This window comes from Schistocerca cancellata, chromosome 6 (assembly GCF_023864275.1).
Source record: "Schistocerca cancellata isolate TAMUIC-IGC-003103 chromosome 6, iqSchCanc2.1, whole genome shotgun sequence".
Taxonomy (NCBI): Eukaryota; Metazoa; Arthropoda; class Insecta; order Orthoptera; family Acrididae; genus Schistocerca; species Schistocerca cancellata.
In genome coordinates, this window is record NC_064631.1 from 334,717,212 (window position 1) to 334,744,063 (window position 26,852).

The 26,852-nt window shown below is 42.5% G+C and overlaps 2 protein-coding genes across 2 annotated transcripts in view; one reads left to right on the plus strand and one right to left on the minus strand.

Moving 5' to 3' along the window:
• The window catches only part of LOC126190751 (unconventional myosin-Ie-like), a 367,405-nt gene that overhangs the window by 88,227 nt on the left and 252,326 nt on the right, over nucleotides 1-26,852 (plus strand). The gene's annotated exons all lie outside the window — the stretch shown is intronic.
• The window catches only part of LOC126190752 (uncharacterized), a 53,631-nt gene continuing 28,227 nt past the window's right edge, over nucleotides 1,449-26,852 (minus strand). Inside the window, exon 2 of the mRNA XM_049931261.1 lies at nucleotides 1,449-2,803. Coding sequence (XP_049787218.1) covers nucleotides 2,467-2,803 — 337 coding nt within the window. The 3' untranslated portion in view covers nucleotides 1,449-2,466. The remainder of the gene's footprint in view (nucleotides 2,804-26,852) is intronic.

The following is a 26,852-nucleotide window of genomic DNA, read 5'->3' on the forward strand; positions in this document are numbered from 1 at the left end:
GAATTCTTGAACATATTCTCAGTTCCAATATAATGAAGTTCCTTGAGATGGAAAATCTTCTGTCCTCAAATCAACACAGTTTTGAAAAGCATTTCTTGGGTGAAACTTGGCTTGCCCTTTTCTCACATGATATCCTGCCAACTATGGATTCCATATTACATTTCAGAGAAGCTTGTGATACAGTGCCTTACTGCAGACTGTTAATGATGGTACAAGCATACGGAATAGGTTGCCAGATATGCGAGTGACTGGACAAGTTCTTAAGTAATAGAACCTACTACATTGCTCTCAATGATGCATGTTCATCATTGACAGGGGTATCATCTGGAGTGCCCCAGGGAAGTGTCATAGGACTGCTAATATTATCTATATACGTATATCATCTGAGGGACAGGATGAGTAGCAATGTGTGGCTGTTAGCTGATGATGCTGTGGTGTACAGGAAAGTGTCACCATTTAATGACTGTAGAAGAATACAGGATGATATGGACACAATTTCTAATTGGTGTGATGAGTAGCAGTTGGCTCTGCATGTAGAGAAATGTTAGGTAATACAGAAGAGTAGGAAAAACAGACCCATAATGTATGAATACAGCTTTAGAAGTGTGCTACTTGACACATTCAGGTTGATTAAATATCTCGGTGTAATGATGCAGTTCAATATGAAATGGAATGAGCATGTAAGAATTGTTGTTGGGAAGGTGAATGGTCAACTTTGGTTATTGGGAGAGTTTTAAGAAAGTGTGGTTCATCTGTAAAGGAGACTGCATATAGAACACTAATGGGACCCATTAGTGTAGCGATAATGTTTCAGATCCCCACCAAATCGTATTAAAGGAAGACATTGAAGAAACTCTGAGGTGGACTGCTAGATTTGCTGCTGGTAGATTTTATCAACATGCAAGTATTATGGAGATGCTTCGGGAGCTCAAATCGGAGTAATTGTAACTAAGGCAACATTCTTATTGAGCAACATTATTAAGAAGTTTTAGAGAACCAGCATTTGAAGCTGACTTCAGAAAGCTCTTACTGCTGTCAGTTTACATTTCGTGTGAGGACCACAAATATAAGAGAAATTAGGGCGCGTACGGAGACACATAGGCAGTCGTTTTCTCTTTGCTCTGTTTGCGAGTGGAACAAGAAGGGGAATGACTAGTAGTGGTGCGGCATACCCTCCACCACACACCATGTGGTGTCTTGCAGAGTACGTACATAGATGTACATGTACAGATTCTTTTTAGACGTACATATGAACACAACAGTAACGAAATTGCATGAATCATACTAACACAGCATGTGAAATTACAAAATTCCCATTATTTTTTGAACACACTGCATGTTAACTAATACAACTGACAATATTGACTTGTATGACATGTGCTCTATAAAACCAATGGGGATGAATGTATAAAGGAGTGGGTGAAACAAGATGGCAGTACACAACTTCATCGTTTGTTAAAGCATCAAGAACATCTTGAGTTTTAATGCTCCATTAGAAGTAAAAACAGTTATGTACACTGTAATAACTCTCACAGATTAAGGCATCACAAAGAATGCCCTATACTTGTTGAGACCATTGGTACACTGATTGCTGAGTAGGACCTGCATATCACAGTCTGTTAGACTATTTTTGTGATGTGCATTTCATGTACTCAGACAGTTACACAATTTGGCATTTATTATTTGCCATAATTAATTGAGACAAACAAAGCTTCCCCCCCCCCCCCCCCCCCCCCCCCCCCAAGGAAGTTCTTCATAATATGTATTGTATAAAGTTCTTAAGTTAGGCATGTTTTGTCATCATTACAGTTTTATACAGAATCGTACAATTGTTAATTCTATTTGGCATCCAACCTGTTGCAGCAAAAGTGATCAGTAGAAAGAACAATGTATGTCTGCAGCTACAATTTTGGTATACAAGTAATGAATTGTTTGTTCACTTGCATGCGAACCTGCTTGCATACACACACCAACATATACACATACACATATATTCAACAAAAACTTTTAGACATATGTATAACATATCTTTTGAACAAGTCAGTCTTTGTTTTGTTTTTAAAACAGAGTGGCAGGATCTGAAGTTGCCACTTGGGCATATATTTGTGTTGAGTGTTCCAGCTTATTTTGATGGTATGGGCCATCAAAGTTACAGACTACTATAAGTTACTCCTCAGTAATGATTGCAAATTGCAGCTATGTCTTTTCAGTAAAGTCACATTATTAATTGTGTACACATGGGGAGACTGAATGATGCCTCAGAAATATTTCCAAACTGCCACAGACATGGTATCTCTTGGATAGGAAATACAACTATTTCATTAAATTGTTCAGTTCGATAGTTCAGTTGCAAATCACCACCTGATCGTGTTGCACAATTCTACATCTCGTCACAGTGAAAACAGTCTTTGTAACTCTGTGGCTACTGTGACAAGGTGGAAGATGGCAGTCAGTTTCATGGAAGAATTAGACACTGTTGGGCAACAAGTCAGTACGATGTGTGTATCGCTGCACTGTTGGTGTAAAAAGTCTTGGAGGCAGTGTAACTGATGGGCGCTGCCTGTCTTCCCAGCGCAGCTGTAGTTGAATCAGTGCAGGTGTAGGTCTGTGCTGCATTACTGTTCGTGACGGTGGTGCTGGTATTTGTTTTGGCAGTTCACTTGATGTCACGTGAGACCTTGGTTCCACAGTTGCTGCACGAATGTCTCTCCTGCTCCTTGGTTCAGCTCCAGGAGGAGGTCGTGGTAGTACTACTGCTCCAGCTATTGCTGTGAGTATGGCAAGCAGCCCCCAGATGCTGCATCTGAAACCAGAAGTGCATTGTGTTTTACGCAGATATTAAACAGTACTGTCATTAAGTACTAAATAGGAATAATAATGATAATAATAATAAAAACAGTAGATCACATCACAAGCGGATGTACAATACTAGCAAATACAGAATACCCCAGAAGACATGACAATGTAGCAAAAATAATACATCAACAGCTTGCCTTACAATATAAACTTATAGAACAACACGTTCCCACATACAAGTATGCACCACAAAATGTACTGGAGAATGATGAATACAAATTATACTGGAACAGAACCATTATAACAGATAAAACAACACCACATAACAAACCTGACATCATACTCACCAATAAAAAGAAGAAATTAACACAACTAATTGAAATATCCATACCCAATACAACAAATATACAAAAGAAAACAGGAGAAAAAAATTGAAAAATACATCCAACTGGCTGAGGAAGTCAAGGACATGTGGCATCAGGATAAAGTTGACATTATACCAATTATACTGTCAACTACAGGAGTCATACCACACAATATCCACCAGTACATCAATGCGATACAGCTACATCCAAACTTATATATATACAACTACAGAAATCCGTAATTATTGATACATGTTCAATCACCCGAAAGTTCCTAAATGCAATATAACATATACCGTACAGTTAAAAGGAAGTCACGCTTGATCAAGGTCCGCGTCACTTTCCATTTTTGACCAGACATAACGTCTGAGAAAAGAAAGAAATAATAATAATAATAATAATAATAATAATAATAGTAGTTGTGCCTGTGTTTGTCCTAAAATTTTTCCTTTACCACCTTGTAGGTGCACTGTTTATGACTGTCATGTCTTCCTCATAGTAAGTCAAAGTAATTCAAGTATTTATAAATCATTTTGTAACTGGAATGAAAATATGTAACTAGTAATTGCAAGTCACTGATTATTCGGGTCAACGAACAACAAAGCAAATTATTTTTAGGGAGGAAGATGGGAAGCAAAAACCGTATGAAAATTGGAACTGTAATAGCTGCATGTCCCCTTATTAATAATGTCTTCTAATAAATTTCACTTATTAATAATGTCTTCCTATAAATTTATTGTAAATTTACTTATGTAAAAACACTATTGTCCGTTAGACTGCTGGTGTCATACACAGAATACCTTAATCTGATAGTCATCTACAAGGGGAAAAAGTTCTGTTGTTGTTGATTGGCATTCTACTATGTAAGAGCGAAAGGCACTTCTTTGACTAAGAGTTTTACGTTCATCAGACTTCAATTATAAATGACTCAATAAAAACCTTGATAGACAGGGACCTTGCTGATTTAGATCTGTTGCCAGTAGAGAGGTATTGTACCGCTTTGTATGTATAATGTACAGACAACTGTCAACAACATATTCTAGCTTAATGAGAGACTGTAGAGGTTAAGGATTTAATCGAAATTCCTGATCTGCACTGCAGAAACCAAAAGCAGCATGTTGCAACCAAAAACAGCATGTTTCCATCTATTTTGTTTCACATAGGAAAGTCAGGAATTAAAAATCAACATTTTGGTCACCTATCTGCAGTTCAGCAACTACACTCACACATCTTTGAAAGCTTTTCTTATGAATTTTGTACAAGAACTGACACAAAGAATTAATATTATCTTTTTTGTACACAGCAATTATAAAACAGCCTTGTTTTTTAGTGACATTACGAGTTTGCTGAATGTCAATACGCTGTACTAGCTGTTGCAGCTAGTATTAAAACATCCTCTTATATTTCTCACTACTATAGCTTTCAGCTGTGCAGGCTCTCTCAGGTGTAAAGTATAACCAGTTAAATACAGATACTTGGTTTACAGACAATCTACTTGTCTACTTCACACAACTGTAGAAGTAGAGTGGGCTTTGGAGCAACAATGCTGTGCTACTGCAGGTGTATGATGTAGACAAGTGTTTTGATTGTAACCCAAGTATATGCATCTAACTGATAATAATTTGCACTTAAGATTGATTACATAACCAAAACTACTCATTAGTGAACAGTATGAAGTAAAAGGGTGCTTTAATCCCCACAGTTACAGGCAGTGTGTCAAATTGATGCTTCTCAAACCATTTAACATGGCTGTGGACACCAATGCAATAATTATGATTTTAATCAGACAACACATAGACTTATACAGAAACACTATAAGATCATTACTGTGATTAAAAAGATTTGTTGAAACATTGTTCCCAAGTGCTTCAAGATGAGGAGAACATATTGTAACACAAGGAAACCTGTTTTCTATGAATGGTAGCTGAAACCAGTGAGGAAAAGCTTTTTGGTTTGTGCCTGCATTGTTACTGTCTGCCCAGAAAAATAGTGGTTATTTCTTTCTTTATACAGTGGATGGATTCAAAGTTTTGTACTTCTTTTGGCTTGCCCAACAGAGCACCCAGAACAAAAATTGTATAATGAAGATCTTGTAATATGTACTTAAGACATCACAGTGGACGAGCAGGAGGATACGGGATTCTAGTGACTTCTTCATGAAAGAGTAAATATATGTCATATGAGGTTGTTGTTGTTGTCATCATTGTTGTTCAGTCCAAAGACTGGTTGACGCAGCTCTCCATGCTAGTCTGTCCTGTGCAAGACTCAATCTCTGAAATACCTACAACTGTATTCAAGTGTTGTTCTTCCTTTGTAATCCCCCCCATCCCTTCCCCCAAACTTCTTCAATTACCAAATTGACAATTCCTTTATACCTTAGGATGTTTCCCATAAACCATCCTTCTTTTAGTCAAGTTGTGCATAAATTTATGTTCTCCCCATTACAATTCAATACCTGCTCATTTCATACCTAATCTAGAATTCTTCTACAGCACTACTTTTCTCAAACTTCTGTTCTCTTCCTGTCTCAAATACTTAATTGTCCACATTTCACTTTCATACAAGGCTACAGTCCAGGCAAGAATTCGTGACATCTAAATTGATATCAAATGTTAACAGAATCCTCTTTTTCAGAAACGCTGTTCTTGCTATTGCCAGTCTGCTTTTTATGTCATCCATACTTCCAGCTTCATTAATTGTTTTGCTGCCCAAATAACAAATTTCAAGTACTACTTTGTGTCTCATTTCTTAACCTACTTCCTCAGCATTGACTGATTTAATCCTCTTACCAAATTTCTGCTTGATTTCCTTTATTGCTTCCTCAGTGTGCAGATAGAATAACATCAGGGCTAACATGTGCTACACTGGCTCGCTCCCTCCCAACGACAGCTTCCCTTCCATGTCCTTTGACTCTTATTACTGGTTTCTGTAAAAGTTGTTGGTACCTTTTGCTTCATGAATGTTTGCTCTTCTACCTTCAGAATTTCAGTGTGTGTCTTCGTCAACATTGTCAAAAGCTTACTCTAAATCTGCAAATGGCATGACTGGAGGTTTGTGTTTTTTCAACGTATCTCTTAGGGTCTGTCTTAGGTCAGTATTACCTCAAATGTTCTTACATTTCTTCAGGACCTGACCTGACCTGACCTTCCCAGGTGTCAGCTTCTACCAGTTTATCCATTCTTTTGTAAATAATTTGTATCAGTATATTGCAGCCATGACTTATTAAACTGATGATTCAGTGGTATTCACACCTGTCAATACCTTCCTTTGTTGGAATTGGAATTATGATATTCTTCCTGATGTTGGGAGGGTATTTCACCTGCCTCGTGTATCTCGTGCACCCGGTTGAATAATTTGTCATGGCTGGTCCTCCCAAGCATCTCAGTAAATCTGAGGGAAGATGATATACTACAGATCTTTCAGTATTCCACCAACTTCTTCTTGTAGTATCATATCTCCTGCTTCATTTTGACCTAATTTCTGTTCTCTTTCTATAATATTGTCTTCAAGTTTGCCTCCTTATATAGACCCTCTGTATATGCCTTCCACCTTTCAGCTTTTCCATATTTGCTTAGTGATGGCTTCCCATCTGAGCTGCACTCGTACTAACCCTCGTGTCGTGTGGCGAGCTGGTGGTAGCACTAGCAATGAAATGCCTCTTGGTGTACAGGTTGAGCTGTGTAAGGCTCATTTTAAGTCGCAAACGGTTTTGGCTAGGCGCAAATTGACTCGCGTATAGCACGTGTGACGTGACACACTACAGTGCGACACGCACGTTCCGCCCAAGTCGCGCGGGTGCGTCGCATATTGCGACGCGTACGCCATACTTCGCACGCGCCGACTAGCGACGCCCTGCGCTGACAGAACCGGAGCGCGCGCAACCTGTTACCTTTCTCAAACGATTTTACAGAAACTATTCACTGAAAATATTTCATTTTTGACTTACTTGTAGCGTTATATGTCAGCTTCGTGGTGAAGTGCCCATCATCTCGCTAATGACCATTTTTATTTTGATGTACACATTTTAGTAAGACACTACGCAAAACTCAAAAAGTTTGCAACGAAAATTAGGGGTCGCTGTGATTTTGCGTTTGGTACGTATTACACCATATGTTGCTGCGTATGAAATTTAGCTAACATGTTGAATTTTTGAATTTTTGTTTAGACTTGGGAGGAGGTCTCTATCTGCCTCCGATCTCGAGAAAATGGATCGTATGTAGCGCGATCACTTCAGATCTCACGCCCGCGTGAATGAAATACTCGCAACATCTCTCATATCTCCTAAACTGCTCGAGACATCGAAACGAAAGTTTGGCGAATGGTAGCACACAAGGAGGAGAGTGTTTTGCCAGTTCATAAACACACGGAACTTTCTTATCTATGGCGATAAATCAGTACTTAGACTTCCCTTTTTATTTATTTCACTCCAGTGACTGTAATTTTTTAAGAGTTATCGACAGCTAGCGAAACAAGAGATTCCTAGTGTGAAAATAAACATGAAATTTCTTCTTTTATGTTACTGCAAACCGACACTATGAGATTTTTCGTAAGCTATTGAGCTCTGTGATTGCCAATTACTTGTTTAATGAGGCACTCCGTTTCGGAATTCTGTCGCATTAGCTGCTGTGAGATGAGTTTGGCAAATTACACTGTGACAAAGGAAGCACAATTAAACCAGTCACCAAGAGAAATGTGGCCGTTACTCACAAATGATCATACTTCTTCGAATGAGAAAAGGTTAACAACTCACACAAAAATAGATTGCCAGTTCTGTTGGAATTTTGGTGCAATCCCCGTAATCCATCGTATTTTTAACACAAAGCGACTGGAATGGAAACTTACCAAAGGATTTTATTCCTTCTCTTGATCTGAGCAGTATTAAAATAATGACGAGCGTTCCTTCAGGTGGAATGATAGCCACATGCCAGATACTGCTTACTCACCTACGGCTTGCCAAACTGACAATGTGTGATCGCGAATAAAATAGTTGTTATTGAGAAAAATAAGTCAGTGTACTGTCAGCAGCGGAGGATAATGCGCGCGACAGGAATGCACAAGCTAGCCATGTGTGCTTTGTGAGCTGGAGTTCAAAAAACATTGTCAAAAAAGTAGATCTGCCTTTGTCAGCAGTACATTTCAACAAATTAAATATATCTAGTCATGACACTCTTACATGATATTCCTACTTTCGTAATAATACCGGCCATTTTCTTCATTTGTATAGCCTGTTGTACAATTAGTTTATTAATGCTCATAATGTGCATGCAACAATTGAAATGCTTTCTCTCATCACGGCGAACCAATTAAAACATTGTTGTTTGTGACTGCTTTTCGACTGTTTCTAGCTTGCAGTGGAAATGTGATGTTCACATGCATGTAGTACAGTGAGTCGTATTACATTATTACATCCATATCCAAGTAATCACAGTGAGACTTACGTACTTCAGATCTTGGATGCTTTTTACCAGGAGCACAAAGGATCACACCTGTGGAGATTATCCCTTTCTAAATTTTTCTAACAGATCGTACAGATACGCCAGCATACTAGGCAGCGAGAAGATAACCTTGTTTTACTTTCCTGCCTTGCTTCTTAACCACATGATTTTATAATATTCCTTGCTTCCTTTTTCACTACCCTCTGTCCCTTCTTGCGGTCTGAAAACATCGCGGAGGCATATGATACAATTCCAGCGGAAAATGGCTCACCAGTTACTGAAGTATGCATTTTTATTGACAGAAGAAAAACAAAGCAAAGCAAAACAAAACTACACAGATGTAAATAACAGAAAAGTATAATGTACTAACGAAGAAAGCTGGACCGCTTAAATGGCGAAAAACGAAACACTACCCAAAGGCAATAAAATTTAGTATACAGTAAGGCAAAATTTATGCTATGGGTATACTACCACTGGTCATATGCGCCGTTCCGATGTGAGCATATGGCCGGGCTACTTTTTCGCTTCCCGCCTCAAATTTCCCACGGTGCTAGCGAGGCATGCGCGGCGCGGGAAACTGTGCCACAACCACAACGCCGCGCGACCTGGCGCAGGAGCGTGTCGCGTCCCTGTCGCGTCGCAATTTGCGCGGTCCTATTTGAACCAGTGAAGTTACAAAAATGCGCGCTGCGCTGCGTCGCGCTATACGCGTCTCAATTGGCGCCTAACCTTGTTGAGCGAACACCCGCTCACCTCTTGTCGCCACCCATATATATGTGGGGCGAGTGGGTTGAGCTCCCTGTCCGACCATCATGATTTATGTTCTTGTTGTTTCTCTTCGAGTGAATGTTTGGCACTGCTGATTGTCTGCTACAAGAGTCCAGCATCTCAGGTAGCGCGCCGTGTTAATCTCGCGTCGACAATAGTTTAAATTGTAACCTCCCCTTACTGCTGTTTCTGCATCATTAGAATCATACCCATTACCCATATATGCCATCAGATGCATATGAGATGAATACAATAAAGACATATCAAGTTGTCTGGATTGATGCAGCTCTCTGCCCTAATCCATCGTGTACAACCCACTCATCTCTGAATAATTACTGCAAACTATATCCTTTTGGAACAGTTTACTGTATCCATCCTTTGCTGTCTCTATAATCCCTCCCCCGTCGTCCTTCAACACTCCTCCCTCCCTCCCAATATTCGGTACTACAAATTTCTATTTTTCAGAAATGAATTTCTTGCTGTTGCCAGTCAGCATTTTATATCGTATTCATTCCGACCGTCGTCAGAAATTTTGCTGCCTATATAACAAAACTCATGTGTTACTTTGACTGTTGGCCCCTAACCTACTTCCCTCATCACCACCTGACTTAATTATACTACAGTCCATTATCCTTGTTTTGCTTTTGTTGATGTTCATCTTGTATCCTCCTTTCAAGACACTGTCCGTTCCTTTCAACTGCTCTTCCAAGTCCTCTACCAGAATTAGCGTGTCATCGGCAAACCTCAGTTTTTTTTATATTTTTCTCCCTGAACTTTAATTCGTACTCCTCATTTTTCTTTGGTTTCCTTTACTGCTTGCTCAGTGTACAGATTGAATAAGATTGGGGATGGGCTACAACCCTTTCTCACTCCCTTCTCAACCACTCCTTCCCTTTCATGCATCTCGACTCTAATAACTGGCGTCTGGTTTCTGTACAAATTGTTTATAGGCTTTCGCTCCCTGTGTATAATTCCTGCTACCTTCAGAATTTCGAAGAGTGAATCAACATTGTCAAAGTAGTAGACACTGTTGCTACATGTAACACTCCTGTAGGTTATGTTTAAATTCACTTTACGTATACTGTTAGTTTTATTAACATATGAGCGATATACACACCCAGCGAATGTTTTCAGATGATATTTTGTGTCCGCCAGTGCAATATCTTATTATTCTTCAGACGCGCGTTATTAACTTTTGAACGCCACTCCGAACATACTTTGTAAATATACTGTCGAGTATGCCCCTGTGATAGCATCTATCAATCTTGACACGCAGCCAGTGATTGAAGTTGAGTGTAACGTGAATGTATATACAGTGGACTGCTGTAGTGGTGAAATAGTTCTAGGACGCGTAGAGCCGTAGTCAGCCTTCTCTCCACGATCTCACCATAAACTACGTTGGCAAGAACGTCATTTTCCGGGAGAATGGCTCCAGCGAAATGCGATGGGTGAAGAACAGCTGCGAAAAAAGTTTTGGCCGGAGATGAAAGTGTAGCGAGAGAACTTTCACGGCATTATGGTGGTGCTGTGGGTGCTTTGGGCAGCTGCAGTACACCGGCAGGCATGCTGCAACAGGCTTTCAGCAGTCACTATTTCACTGTGAAGTGGTTTGATTCCAGTTAAGGTTCATAAGTAATAGATTCAGTACGTTTGTCTCGTGTTACATGCTATACATTGGTCTTCAGTGGTTAACGGGACGTCGGACGCGTAGTAGTTATAGAAAGGTTGGTGCAAGTTAACTAGTGACCCCCCCCCCCCCCCCCCGCCTTTTCCATTTTTCGTAGTTTATTTACGAGTACATAATACGCACCAAAATACTTGTCGGAGACTCGTTCTCTAAATTAACCTTGCAGTCCTAGTTTTTATAGTGAAAAATGTGCTTAATATGCAAGGTGCTTTAAACATGGCGCAAATGTAGTTATCAGGTTACGCAACAGATCGATCTGGACCTCGGTCTACGCTACAGATCAGTTTGTCATCAGCCAAGATTTCAGGGGGAGTCCGCTATTACGCTCTAGCTGAAAGAAGTTATCAGTGGTAGGACTAATGGTCGCTACTTGCTGAAGAAACAAGCAATTTTCGATTGATATCAAACTACGCATTTTTATTCAGTGAGTGGAGAAATGAAGTCACGCGCCTCTTTGTTCATTAAAAGTCTGAAAAAAATCATGTAATAGACTAGCCACCACATCCGAAACGACTGCTTCCTTACGCCTAAGGTAGTAAGAAAGTCATACAGAGACACGTACAGTGTAGCCAAGCAGAAAAGGTTATGTTGCTCATTTTTCTTCCTTTTCTCCGAGTCCATTTGATTTCTTCCCAGTAGAGTCTGTTAGGCACTTTGGTCACATTGCATCGTTCAAGAAAAAATTCCAGAAATAGATCAGTAATTGAGTTTCAAATGGTGCTATGCACAAATAAAAGCGGCGCGTGCGTACAGGAATTGTCAGGAACTGTGGGCTTCATTTTTCTAGCATTGTAAGACAGATTCCGTCATAATTTTGCGCCTAACCCAGCCAGTACCAACTGCTTGATATCGAGAAAATTCTCTAACGTGCAGTAACGAAACTTGGCGCTGAAGGCTTTTCATAAGAGCTCTCAGAAGCTTCTGGTACGTGTGGGCAGACAGGAGTGCGTGCACGTTACTAATACGTCCTTTTCTCCAACAGTGGTACCCCATCCACATCTACAATTATACTTCGCAAGCGTTATTGTCTCTTCTTATTCCAATCGGGGTTGGTGGACTATAAGAGGAATTGTTTTGATGCCTCTGTGTGAGCTCGAGTCTCTTCAATTTTATCTTCTCGGTATTTCGCGAGGAATCAGTATGTTAATTGACGGTTCGTGGGAACTATGATCTCGAAATTTTAGCAGTATGCCACACCGTTATACACAATGACTGTTGTAGCATCTGGCACTAGAGTTGGGTGAGTATCTTTGTGACTCATTCGCGCATACTAAACTAACGTGGACGAAACGCGGTGTTCTTAGACCTCTTCAATTCTGTCTCGTATGGGTCCCAGATTGACGAGCAGTATTGAAGTAAACTGTCGGACAAGGGTTTTGTTAGCTACCTCCTTTGTTGATGGACCGCACTTTCTGAGGAATCATTTACTGAATCTCAGTCTAGCATCTACCTTTCCTGTGATTAGTTTTATGTGGTCGTACCACTTTAAACCATTCTGTAAGCATCCTCCAGGTATTTAATGGATGTGACTTTCCATTGATAGTTCGGCAGTTGTGTAATAATACAGTAATACGCGAGTGTAAAACGTGTTCAGAACCTGTTCAACAGCCGGACGTCAGCATTATAAATCTTCTAGTTGTGCGCATCTGTACGGCGACCCTATTTGAAAATGGGAACTACGTGCGCTTTTTTCCAGTTACTAGGAAAGCGTCGCTCCTCTAGCGACCTACGGTAGACGACTGCTAGAAGCAGAAGCAAGTTATACGTATTTCCCCACTAATTCCTTCGAGTGCATCTTTATTTAGACTTTGACGGTGCATCCAATTTTTAACATTCTTCTGTCGCATCACCTTAAAAAAAAAGTTTTTCTACTTATGGGTGAGCACGACCCACGTTCAATTTCAAAACAGTGCTGTGCTCAACACTTGACTGTTTCATACCTTTTGTTCTGTTAGACTTGAGCCAGTAAATCCTTCATCCGCCATTCTTTGAAGAATCGAAGTTCCAAGTATAAAACAGTTTAGAACTTTTGATTATTATAAATGAGTTAAATGCTTGATGGTAAGGATGTTTAAAGAGAAAAGCTTAGAAAAGGTTTGAAATTATGCCTAAAGATTGTTGGAAGTCGCTAAGTACACTCATTCTCAAATACGAGGGGCGTTCAATAAGTAATGCAAAATATTTTTTTCTCGGCCAATTTCGGTTGAAAAAATAAAAAATAAATGCGGAATTTGTTGTGGGATATCGTGGAATATTCTCGCGTCAGCCCGTATAGTTTCATGAAGTTCCGATAGGTGGCGGCGCTGTAGCCTTCTAAATGGCGTCTGTAAAGGAGGTTCGTTCCAAGCAGAGAGCTATCGTTGAGTTCCTTTTGGCGGAAAACCAGAGCATCGCAGATATTTATAGGCACTTGCAGAATGTCTACGGAGACCTGACAGCGAACAAAATAAGGGTGAGGCATTGAGCAAGGCGTCTGTCATCACCGCAAGAAGGTCGCGAAAAGCTCCCCGATCTTCCGTGTGGCGGCTGGCCGCACAGGCGTGACTTCGGCAATGTTGGACTGTGGGGATACTCTCGTTCGAGGTGACTGACGGATCACAATCGAATACCATGTTGTGCAGCTGGATGCCTCTGTTGATTTTGCTGACACTCGTCCACTAGTCGGGATACTCAAGGGGGTGTGGTCGCCGCGTTCCTCACCTCTAACAGGAGACCATAGAGAGCAACGCAGGACCATCTTTGCGGCATTGCTTGTGCATTACGAGGCAGGTCACCAGTTTTATTTGTCTAACATCGTCACAGGCGATGAAACACTGATTCAGCACTTCGAACCGGAAACAAAACGGCAGTCCACCTCTCCTCCGAAGTAAAAGCAGAAAACCACGCCCTCAGCCGGTGAAATCGTGGTGTTGGTCTCCGGTAGCTCTGAAGGAGATATCCTGTTTGATGTCCTCCCTCAGGGTGCAGCGATCAATTCAAGTGTATCGTGAAGAAGCGACTTCAATGTATTTGTCGCACGAAAATGCAAACGAACTGCTTCTGCATGACAACTCAGGCCTCACACAAATCTGCACACACTGTTCTTCCTCATCCACCACACAGCTCGGATCTGGCACCGTCCGACTTCCTTCTGTTTGGCCCAATGAAGAACATACTCCGCGGGAGAAAGTACGTGGATGGTTGGGAGGTTATTGATGCAGCCAGACGTTGACTCCGACTTCGAGCAGTTTAGTGGTACCATATGCGTATACAGGCGCTCCCAGTAAGGTGGCGTTAGGTCGTTGTATTGAACAGATGTTATGTTGAAAAACAAGGTTTTGCAGACAAAAGGGTGGGGGAATAGTACGGTGTATTGGAATCCTGAATAAAACCAGTTTTCTTTCAGAAAAAAAATATATCGCATTATGTATCGAACGCCCCTGGTACTACACGAATATATCAAGTTTGTTTGTGTGGCCATCCTCCGCAGCAAGCATATAAATACTTGTTTTGCAAATCAAACTGCCTTTTCCTGCTGCTAGTTACTTTATTTATCCCATACGCGTTTCGCCTTCTCCTGTTCTAAGGCATCATCAGTGGGATCTAAACGATACAGCTTTGTTAGTTATAATTGTCAAACAGTTCACTTCGCGTTTTTGTAAAAAAAAAAAGTAATTATTTACGATTTGCTGATCTGCATTTCCTCACATCTGGTCTGGAGGTCGCACTGCCACTTTTATCACTGCCATATATTCACATCTTTGTGTTCTCGCCATCCACACACTGTTCACCATGTTTCTCACTCTATTTTGTGGTGGGCTATTGTTCTTTTGTCACTCGATACAAGTATTTCGTCGTACACTTCTTTTCAGAGCGTAAATATTGCGAATCCATTACGTGTTTCATCTTCTTTGGTGTGTTTATCTATTTGTTGCCAACCTAACGAAGTATATGTTCGTCACTAACTTCTATTTATGATGTTTATATCGTGTGTGTGTGTGTGTGTGTGTGTGTGTGTGTGTGTGTGTGTGTGTGTGTGTGTGAGAGAGAGAGAGAGAGAGAGAGGGGGGGGGGGGAAGAACCGAATTCTTTTTTGGGGGGGAGGGGGCTGTAGACGGGTGTACTAGCTGTTAGCGAGTGGCTGAAAACTTTGGTGACAGCTGTTTTGACTTTTCGTTTCACTATTCTGGGGAGGGGTCATGGATGAGTGAGTGTAATGATGTTGGGTGCTATTGTTATTATATTGGACAGTATTATTATATTTATCCTTTTTGCGAATATTATTCTATTATTTTATCTCAACCACTAGACTAGAGAAGATGACATGAAAATAATTAGAATCAACAATAAAAAAACACCTTCTGACCATGCAAGAAAATTACCACATACATAAAACCAAAGCAGAGGGGAAAATCCTGTTGAATGACTAAGTACACATACCAAGCAATTTATTATTTACACTAATAGATAAAATAATAGAATAATATTCGCAAAAAGGATAAATATAATAATACTGTGCAATGTAATAATGTAATAATAATAGAACCCAACATCTTTACACTCACTCATTGACGGCCCCTCCCCAGAATATTGAAACGAAAAGTCAAAACAGCTGTCACCAAAGTTTTCAGCCACTCGCTAACAGCTAGTACACCCGCCTACAACCCCCCCCCCCCCCCATAAAAAAAGAATTTGGCTCTATATCCCCCCCCCCTCTCTCTCTCTCTCTCTCTCTCTCTCTCTCTCTCTCACACACACACACACACACACACACACACACACACACACACACACACACGAGATATAAACATCATAAATAGAAGTTAGTAACGAACATATGCTTCGTTAGGTTGGCAACAAATAGGTAAACATACCAGAGAAGATGAAACACGTAATGGAGTCGCAATATTTACGCTGTGAAAAGAAGTTTGCAACGAAATAATTATATCGAGTGACGAAAGAACAACAGTCCACCGCAAAAAAGAGTGAGAAGCATGGTGGACAGTGTGTGGATGGCGAGAACACAAAGATGTGAATATATGGCAGTGATAAAAGTGGTAGTGCGACCTCCAGACCAGATGTGAGGAAATGCAGATCAGCAAATGGTAACTAATTACTTTTTTTACAAAACATCACGAAGTGAACTGTTTGATTATCTATAACTAATAAAATAATGTAACTAGCAGCAGGAAAAGGCAGTTTGATTTGCAAAACAAGTATTTAGATGAATATAGTCTTGGTGATTTGCGCGCCTTGAATTAAGCTGCCTCAAGACATATACACAGTTTCTAACAGTAATACTTGTCTGTCTTCGTTAAGCTTTTAGCCTAAATGGGTAGATACCTCCTAATGGGCAGATACCTCCTAATGGGCAGATACCTCTTAACGGGAAGATGATGTCAGCATTTTAAATTCGGTCAGTAATTATATAAAAAAACTGAAAATCAAAATTTTGTTGCCCATAGTAGTCGCCAGATAGGTAACTTGCATTTAGGACCGTACTCAGGGTTAGCCGTATAGTAATACAGATATTTGACACCGTCTGGTCTCTGCTTTGTCGACGATATCTGCTTTGCACTTTTACAGATTCAGAAATAGGCTTTTACGACTAGTCACATTTCGGTGAGATTTTAGACTGAGACGCCGGGTTCTCGGAAGGCGTCCGTTCCGCTTGTGCTGTCCGTCCAGCGAGCATGCAAGGGCAGCGGCGGCGGTAGCGAGGCGCGGCGCTCTGGTTTCTGCCGACTGCACAGCCGAGTGAAAGTTATTTCGCCTGAGCGCCCGTGCCTAGTTGTCGGCGGCAGGCGCTCGGTCTGGTAACCTTTAGCTTAGCTATACCCGCGGCAAGGTCGGCCGCATGCGCACGCACACGCAACACGCACTGCGCGCATCGGTCGCGCACGTCTTGCCCAGTACGCGGGTGAAAGCCGGGGCAAGGCACAGCGCGTGATAAGAGAAACTGTCGGGCCGTGCTACGCGCCGCCGTGGCCCGCGTTCGCAACAGGTGCTCCCCTGCGTCCTTCGGCCTGCCGTGCTTCCCAACTGTTATCAGCCGGCCTCAGTGGTGTTTAACGGCCTTGCTTTCTGTGTGACATTAGGGGCGGAGCGAACACAAGCGGTCGTGCGTCAATACGTCTCTCCGCTGCAAAAGGTAGGCGAGCGCTAGCAAACTGCGTTCGACGGAGTTCGTTTCGCATGCGTTAGTGTTCGTCCGCCTTTCGCTGGTCTTTTAAGCCCCTTTTACACGATTACTGTCTCAATCGACTACAGTGACACCTCTCAAGACTATATCTTTAAGCCGACCTCCTCTCTAAACTACCTTAGTCTTAAGGAACGAAAATAAACTTCCATAACACCAATGCGCCTTTGTCCCCTTTAACCCTAGAATACTGTACTAGTTTCTAACCCTTCCATACGTATACCTTCGTCAATTCGACTACAACACCTAGGTTTGGCCAGGAAAATTAGTAAAAGCGACGCAATGGTGGAATTATAAACCCTCGCCGTGCTGAGAGGACGGCGCACCCCTCCCGTCCACAACAATACTGGGGTACTGAAGAGGAAGTTGTTTGTCGAATTGAATACCACTAATAGTCTAGCGTTAAGATGACCACCCCTTTTACCGACCAGCGGCCACTCTTTAACCAACAGTGTTCTCCCTTTAAGACGACCACAATCAATCATAGAAGAGGTGTGTTACTGTAAGGTTTCACGATCTTTAAAATTTCTTTGTCATTTTTACGTCTAAGAGCAAACAGTTTAGGATTTTCCCCTGTATTAAAGAATCACGGCAGCCATGGCTACTTCAAACAAAAGAAAACTTGTTATTCTACTAGATCAGCGAATTTCCGTTATTAGAGAAAGTGAGAAAGTAAAATCACAGCGTTAGTTAGTGAGTGAGTGAGTTTAACTGTGGAAAAAGTCAAACGCAAAGTATCATTGCGAATCGCAACAGGTATGTTAAGGAACGGGAAGAAAACGCCAACAAAAATTCAAAGAAAAACAGTGGCAACCATTTTGAAGACGTTAATAATGTTGTTTTAGAGTGGGTTTATAGAGCACGTGCGAAAAGGTTGCCCATTAGTGATCCGATGCTACGAGAAAAAACTCTTGAATTTGCTTAAGATCTTGGAAGTCCTAATTTCAATGCAGGGGTATAGTATTGTTTTCCGAGCACTCTGTGGATAAAGTTCAGAAGTTAATCAAGATTTAGTGTCCGACTGGATGTCGAGACTTAATTATAATTACAAGCGGCTATTGCGATAGTGACATTTACAACATGAAGCTATGCCAGACAAAACTCTGTGAAGGGTGATCAGTGCTAAAAAGGAAAAATGGCGGAACAAAAATTAACTATCGCTGATTGTGCTAACTTTTGCTGTGAAAAAGAACTACTATTAGTGATGCGTGCAGCAAATCGTCCCCGGCGCTTAAAAACAATGACAGTTCCTTGCTTGGTGGTCTTTTCTCTTGGCATGTAAATAAAAATGCATGGACGACGTGTGACATTTTTTTTCTTAGCTGAATAACTTAAATTTAAAAAATGAGCATTCAGAAACGTAAAATCTTACTTTTCGTAGGTAATGCAACACGTCATTGCAGCGAAAAGTTATGAGATGTAGAAGTTAATTTTCCTGCCAACACAACAACGTATTTTCAACGTCTTGACCAAGGAGTGATCCGGTCTTTTAAAAGAAGCTTCTGCGACTTGTATTCGCGAAAATGGACAACGCTACATCCGTTTATTATCTAACTAAGTCTGTGACCGTAGGTGATGCTATCAGCTGGATTCAAAGTGCGTGGAATAAAATGAAAAACGAAAAATTAGAAAGTGCTTAATTCTGATTTTCAGTCTTCACAAAATGTGGACGCTGGGGAAGAAGAAAGTGACGATGAATTAGTAAGTCTCAATCAGCTGCGCCATGCTGCTAATATTGAATTGGACGTTTGTACAGTGAACGAAGAAGTTGAATGGTTCAGTATTGTTGGTAACTGGGAAGATACCGTTGCAGAAGCAACCCAGATCTTCAGTGCAGTCACAACCAAAACAGCGATAGTGAAGATAAAGTAATTCTTGAAGTGGCAATCCCATTAGATGATGCCTTACATAGTACTGCTAGACCAAAGTCCCTTGCTTCTGAGATCTACAAGCAGAATAAGATGTGCTTTCAGCCTGAGGCGGAAAAGGAATATGAGAATGTGACTGTAAACAAAAAGTATGTGCATACCAATTCTCGCGTATTTTACTACATTACGGATTAGGTACGTACTATGTTGTTGTTGTTATTAGTACATTATAAGAGCTTGTTTTTCATTGTAGCAGTAGTTGTTATTAATTGTGTTTAAATGATTATGTTGAGCGTCACATTTTACATTGATCACTCTTTAAGAAGACCACCCCTCCAGGTGACCACTTTCTCACAAAAATTCATGTGGTCGGGTTATAAAGAAGTTTGCATTTATGACAAGTGAGTTTACGGCAGACGTTTTATTTCCGTACCGAGTCTTACCTGTTACGAGTGGTCGTTCTCGTTTAGCACATCATCGATAAAACTGCGTTGTTTTGAGAGCTGTCTGCTTTGCAGTTTGGCTCCCCACCGGCGAAAGTGAGATTAGCAGGGATCACTCTTTTACGAAACATTCGAAATATATAAGGGCCGATCAAAAAGTTTCCCTTCGAATGCCTTGGATACATGTCGGTGCCTATATACCCGCATCGGACTCGCGCCGATATTGCCTGTGTGCAGCAGAAAAGCCCGCAAACGAAAAAATTTTCATCGCTCCCTTTCGCAGTATAGTGGACAGTCAAATGGCAACGAGACAGATGGAGTAACCAAACCTAATCCAACCGAAGGTAATCAACTGTTCATTGTTAGAAAAGTCATCGCGATAATTGTTAATACATTTATTCCATTGCGAGACCAAGACTGATTGTATATGGGCGCGCACCTCTTCGTCTGAAGCAAATTTACAGGCACGAATGTGTCTCTTCAGGGCTCCAAAACTACGGAAATAGCCTTCGGGGAGGAATCGGGACTGCATGGAAGATGTCTGAGACGGGCCCGCGTGGTACCAAGGGTGTGTCGACTACAGTGCAGAAGTTAGCTGGGAAGTCCTTACACGGTCTTCTTTACGGTCCCGATCTCTCCCCAAGCGATTTCCATATTTTTGGATCCCTGAAGAAAGACACTGGTGACCGTCGCTTTGCTTCAGACAACAGGTGCACGCCTGGGTACAATCTGGGTTCCGTAGGCAGCCGCAAACATTTTTCCATGAAGGCATTGATCGTCTTGTCTGACAGTGGGGTAAATGTGGTTATCTCTCGTTTTCATTTGAGTGCCCCTCGTAGTAACAGACATTAGAAACAAGCAATGATAATGTCCAAACCGAAATTCATAATCGACGTTCAGTACAAAAGTCACATGGTAAATTGAGAACTATAAGAATAGGAAAAGTGACAGAACCACAGGCACATAGACACAGGCAACAGAGCATGCACAATGTCGGCACTAGTACAGTGTATATCCACCTTTCGCAGCAATGCAGGCTGCATGGGAGAAACATTTCACAATATCTACATTATTTTCTCGATGAAATATATACTTCCAAACACATCAAACATTTTAGAAGGTGGTAAAAACGCATTTTTACTTTATGCTTTGTATCTTGTTTCCTTTCTAACAAGTGCTAAAAACACTGATAATTATTGTTCCTGATTTCATTAAAGTCGTTCATCCATTTACGTTCTTATTTATGCATAGTGCAGGAGTTTTTGTTTGTCCAGGCATTGTAAACGTAAATACCTTGTTGCGTTCGGGTATTTTGTCTCCCTTGTGGGAGAACACCTGTAGGGAAAATACCATTCCCTCCAGCCACTTTTCCACTGTGTCACGAAAGCAAAACATACAATTAGATGAAGAAGACACAGAAGCACGAAATCCATTAGAATAATAGAAGTGAGCTCGGCAGGAACTGATTAACTTCCGATGTTGGCACAGTCCTGTGTTTCTGCACATGCGCAGTCTGCGGCAGACTCAGGAACTTACAACTCCACACTCGGGATCAGTGACGTCACTGGCCCACTCGCGACGTGGTTGGCGGCCGCTTTGCATGCAAAACACGTAGCGCGCATCCACAGCGAGTAATCGATTTTGACCAGAAAGCCGCTCGTGTAAAATGGGCTTTAGCGAACAATCAAAGCAGTTCACATCCTCTCCGCTTCGGCGGTAGCAGCACAGAGAGCATTTGTCTGCTGTTCTCTTTCGAACTACTGTTGTAGACTTTAATTGAGCGAGCGACGGAGTGCCTGACGAGAATGTAATGTGGATAATACACTCCTGGAAATGGAAAAAGAACACATTGACACCGGTGTGTCAGACCCACCATACTTGCTCCGGACACTGCGAGAGGGCTGTACAAGCAATGATCACACGCACGGCACAGCGGACACACCAGGAACCGCGGTGTTGGCCGTCGAATGGCGCTAGCTGCGCAGCATTTGTGCACCGCCGCCGTCAGTGTCAGCCAGTTTGCCGTGGCATACGGAGCTCCATCGCAGTCTTTAACACTGGTAGCATGCCGCGACAGCGTGGACGTGAACCGTATGTGCAGTTGACGGACTTTGAGCGAGGGCGTATAGTGGGCATGCGGGAGGCCGGGTGGACGTACCGCCGAATTGCTCAACACGTGGGGCGTGAGGTCTCCACAGTACATCGATGTTGTCGCCAGTGGTCGGCGCAAGGTGCACGTGCCCGTCGACCTGGGACCGGACCGCAGCGACGCACGGATGCACGCCAAGACCGTAGGATCCTACGCAGTGCCGTAGGGGACCGCACCGCCACTTCCCAGCAAATTAGGGACACTGTTGCTCCTGGGGTATCGGCGAGGACCATTCGCAACCGTCTCCATGAAGCTGGGCTACGGTCCCGCACACCGTTAGGCCGTCTTCCGCTCACGCCCCAACATCGTGCAGCCCGCCTCCAGTGGTGTCGCGATAGGCGTGAATGGAGGGACGAATGGAGACGTGTCGTCTTCAGCGATGAGAGTCGCTTCTGCCTTGGTGCCAATGATGGTCGTATGCGTGTTTGGCGCCGTGCAGGTGAGCGCCACAATCAGGAATACATACGACCGAGGCACACAGGGCCAACACCCGGCATCATGGTGTGGGGAGCGATCTCCTACACTGGCCGTACACCACTGGTGATCGTCGAGGGGACACTGAATAGTGCACGGTACATCCAAACCGTCATCGAACCCATCGTTCTACCATTCCTAGACCGGCAAGGGAACTTGCTGTTCCAACAGGACAATGCACGTCCGCATGTATCCCGTGCCACCCAACGTGCTCTAGAAGGTGTAAGTCAACTACCCTGGCCAGCAAGATCTCCGGATCTGTCCCCCATTGAGCATGTTTGGGACTGGATGAAGCGTCGTCTCACGCGGTCTGCACGTCCAGCACGAACGCTGGTCCAACTGAGGCACCAGGTGGAAATGGCATGGCAAGCCGTTCCACAGGACTACATCCAGCATCTCTACGATCGTCTCCATGGGAGAATAGCAGCCTGCATTGCTGCGAAAGGTGGATATACACTGTACTAGTGCCGACATTGTGCATGCTCTGTTGCCTGTGTCTATGTGCCTGTGGTTCTGTCAGTGTGATCATGTGATGTATCTGACCCCAGGAATGTGTCAATAAAGTTTCCCCTTCCTGGGACAATGAATTTACGGTGTTCTTATTTCAATTTCCAGGAGTGTATAAGAATATAGACATGATAGGTGCTTCTGGGATCTAAGATATCGGCGGCACAAATGCCGAAGGAAAAAAAGTGAAAAACGTAATTTCTTAAGAGGTTTTATTTGCACAAATCACAGTGATTACATGTATAGTGACTAGTTTCGGCAGTTTGGAGTGCCATCTTCAGCTCACCTAAATAAATCAACTATTGTGCCACTCCAGTGATGCGTCTTTTCAAAAGAGTGACTCTCAGATATGTTTATGACTAGTTGACGTATGTAGATTATTTGAAGATGGCAATATAAATTGCCGAAGTTAATTGTCTATATATGTAATTACTGCGATCTGGAAAATAAAATTTATCTAGTAAGAGGATCACATTTTTCAAATTCAGAAATCGCTTACCTGCTGACAATGTCAGGCAACCATAGTAAAGAAAGTTGATTGCCAGAAAATTGCTGAAGCACTTAAAGGTCTATAACTGGCGACATGAGAAAGACAGTAAATTCATTATATGCTTGCATCAGACGGGAATGGGTGAATAAGCCAAGCTTTGTATTTGTTTTTGTTAAAAAGTAACAGCACAAAAAGTTTTCTTGAAAGTAAACAATTGCGAATTTGTGTCTCTTATACTGATTAAAATTAAATATACACAAAAGACCTGGTCATTATCGTTGCTTACCTTCATGGTAGCTTTAATTACAGGACTGATGTCACTTATGTTACAGATTGTTGATGTAATAAACGTATTTAACAGCGATCACGGAGATACAAGAAGAAACTGGGTTTACTTCTCACCTGATTGAGAGATTGTACAGCAGGTTTACAAGTTTAGACCGCGGTGAGTGCGGAACATTAAGCAAGGAAGACTTTCTTCACATATCTGAATTGGCAATCAATTCTCTTGGCGACAGAATCGTGCACGTATTTTTTGAAGACGGTTGCAGCGATCGCATCAATTTTCTACAGTTCTAGGTGTGCACAACTGCTCTCCAGTTATGTTGCACACGTTCGTAGTTCTCCTGCGCATCCGAATTACCGTCTCCTTTTCTCAACCACGGCAGTTCATCTCGCGCATGGGCGGCCCAGGTCGGGGCTAACGATTGCGGTTCGCATCCGGTCCCTTCTGTCTGAACGGAGTCCTTCCCGTTACCACCTCTCCTCGCGGTCCATTCACGTACACCTCCATGGTGTATACCTAGGCCGCATATTCTCCTGGACCTTTTGTCAGTTGACCACGGTTTCGATTGCACTAGGGCAATCTTCATCAGACTAAAAAATTACGTGGTATACATGTAATCACACCATGGTTTAAAACGACTGTGCAAAAGTGCTTTTCAAATTGTATCGAAGGACTGGACTTGTACGGGAATGAATGCAACATCATGAATCCGTGGACCCTGCATGTCGGTAGGAGACTGTTCAAGCTGTTGGAGGCTCTGTAATGGTGTGGGGCGTGTGCAGTTGGAATGATACGGAACATCTGGTACGTACGTAAGTATCCTGTCTGATCACCTGCATCCATTCATGTCCATTGTGCATTCCGACGGACTTTGGCAATTCCAGCAGGACAATGCGACACCCAACACGTCCAGAATTGCTACAGAGTGGCTCCAGGAACACTTTTCTTAGTTCAAACACATTCGCCGGCCACCAAACTCTCCAGACATGATCATTATTGAGCATATCTTGGATGCCTTGCTACGTGGTGTTAGGAAGACATCTCCACCCCCTTATACTCTTAAGGATTTATGGACAACCGTGCAGGATTCATGGTGTCAGTTCCCTCCAGCACTACTTCAGACATTAGTCGAGTCTATGCCATGTCGTGTTGCGGCACTTCTGCGTGCTCGCGTTGCCCTCAGACGATATTGGGCAGGGGTACCAGTTTCTTTGGCTCTTCAATGTATTTTCATCCATTGTGACTTTTCGGCTGCTGCCAACATTAGATCAAAATTTAGAATTCAGAAAACAAAATTCATTTTGAACTGCAATAAAAGCTACCCGTATGCCTAAACTTTGCGTTGTGTTTTGAAAGTAGAAGAGAGGTACCAACACAATGCATTTGAATGTCGTTTAGATTCTACAAGTAATCTGTCAATAGGGTTTAGATTTTCGGTTAAGGGCAGCAGTCAGGCTATTTACGCGCAAGCTTTCCGCCAAATAAGCCTTTCGGAGTGAATTCATTGCTTCTTTTATAACACCTTGCCAACACTTCAGTGAAGCGTCGAGCGAGAAAGTAGTTCGCGAGAAATTGGAAACGAAATAAAGTTACGTCTCGGGCTCGGTTGGAGACACTGTCCCGCTTAGACATAGGTTTTATTGCAAATGACACTCACTTATTTTCCAGGTTCTGAATTTTGATCTGATGATGGCACTAGCCGAAACGTCCTAATAAATAAAGATATATTAAAAACTCTAAACGACTTCACGCGCAAAAATCCGCAACGACAACAGACTTATACGAACAGTTATGAATAAATTACTTATGCAGGGTGTCAGAAAAGTCCCGAATACTTTGAGAGGTGGCAGTACTCATCGAAACAAGAAAAATAATTCCAATAGACATGGGCCCGGAAACGCACACTTTTCGAGATAAACACGTGTTTACAGGAAGGGCTACGCGGCGCTTTGTTGCGGATGTTAGCACTGTCGTTGCATTGGCGCTCCGTCACTTGGTCAGCATGGTATTATGATGTCTTACACACAGTACTCTACCTACCATTAGATGGTCCGCAGTCAGTTGTGTGGTTCGAATCGTGTTGTAGGCTACGTTGTTTTTCGTCGTATTTGTGCGCTTTACTGTACAGTATTATCAACACTGGGTATGTATCATGGTGGTTTACCTTCTTCACACGCGGGTTCACTTCTGTGTTTACTGTTATTACGCTTCTTATACGTACAAATGGTGTGGTACGTTTGCATTTTCTCTCTTCCACCACTTGTCAGCAATGGAAACCTACTACTCGACAAGTGAAATGGTGGATATGATGATCTGCTAAGGTTTAGCGAATGAACATAACCTGCGAACCCGTGCACTCTTCGCTGAGAAATATCCACAGCGCAGAGTGCCCTCTGATAATCTGTTCGGCAGACTTTCCCAGCGTCTGAGGGACACAGGTACCCTTGCACCTCGGAAGACCGACATTGGAAGGCCCTGCACAGTCCGCACGCGTGACATGGAGGATTGTGTGCTATGTTGGATGGAAGAAACCCCTGGGACCAGTGTGCGACGATTACCAGCAACAGAAGGCGCGTCTTATTCTCCTATCTGGGGGGTACGTCATGAACAATTGCTGTACCCATGTCATCCACAGGACGCCCTGAATCCACTGGATCATCATGGCTGATTACTAGTCCCTAGGCCTCAATACCCTAGACTTTTGGTTAAACTATCACTTGGAGGAACTGGTCTACGCGACGCCAATCAACGATGTGGGGACACTACAGGGTTGCGTCTTCAAAGTGTGCCAGCAGGTACAACAACAACCGGGTATACCTGAAAGGGTGCGTCATTCCTTACGCCGGAGGGTAGAGACGTGCATTGTCATGAATGGACGCCACGTTGATCACCTCCTGTAAACAGGTGTCTATCGCAGAAAGTATTCACTTGCAGACCCATGTTTATTGGACTTATTTTGTTTCGATGAGTACTACCACCTCCCAAAGAGTTCCACGCTTTTCTTTTGAGCACCCTGTATATTTTCAACTGAAATAAAATGAGTTTTCGAGGCGTCAGTAAAACGGCTGCTACACCATGGATATGTTGTAATCTGTCAAGGATTAACAACTGAAGCAAGGAAACTACCTAGAAAATGTGCCCTAAAGAATATGGAAGCCACCTGGACTGGAAAAGTTTCGGTGACGGTCTGTCATTTGCACGCCGTAAAAATTGTCAAGAAAACGCACCTACGGACATATTTTCCAAGGAATTTTTGAAGATGCCACTGCATTTGAAAAAGATCCTCTTCCCGAGGGCATTGCCCTCCACATTCCTATAGTCAGGATCAAAATTACGAAATCGTGATAAGCATTCCTCCCTGATTATCTCCGCTATTTACATTTGGCCCTCTTGCGACTACTCCATG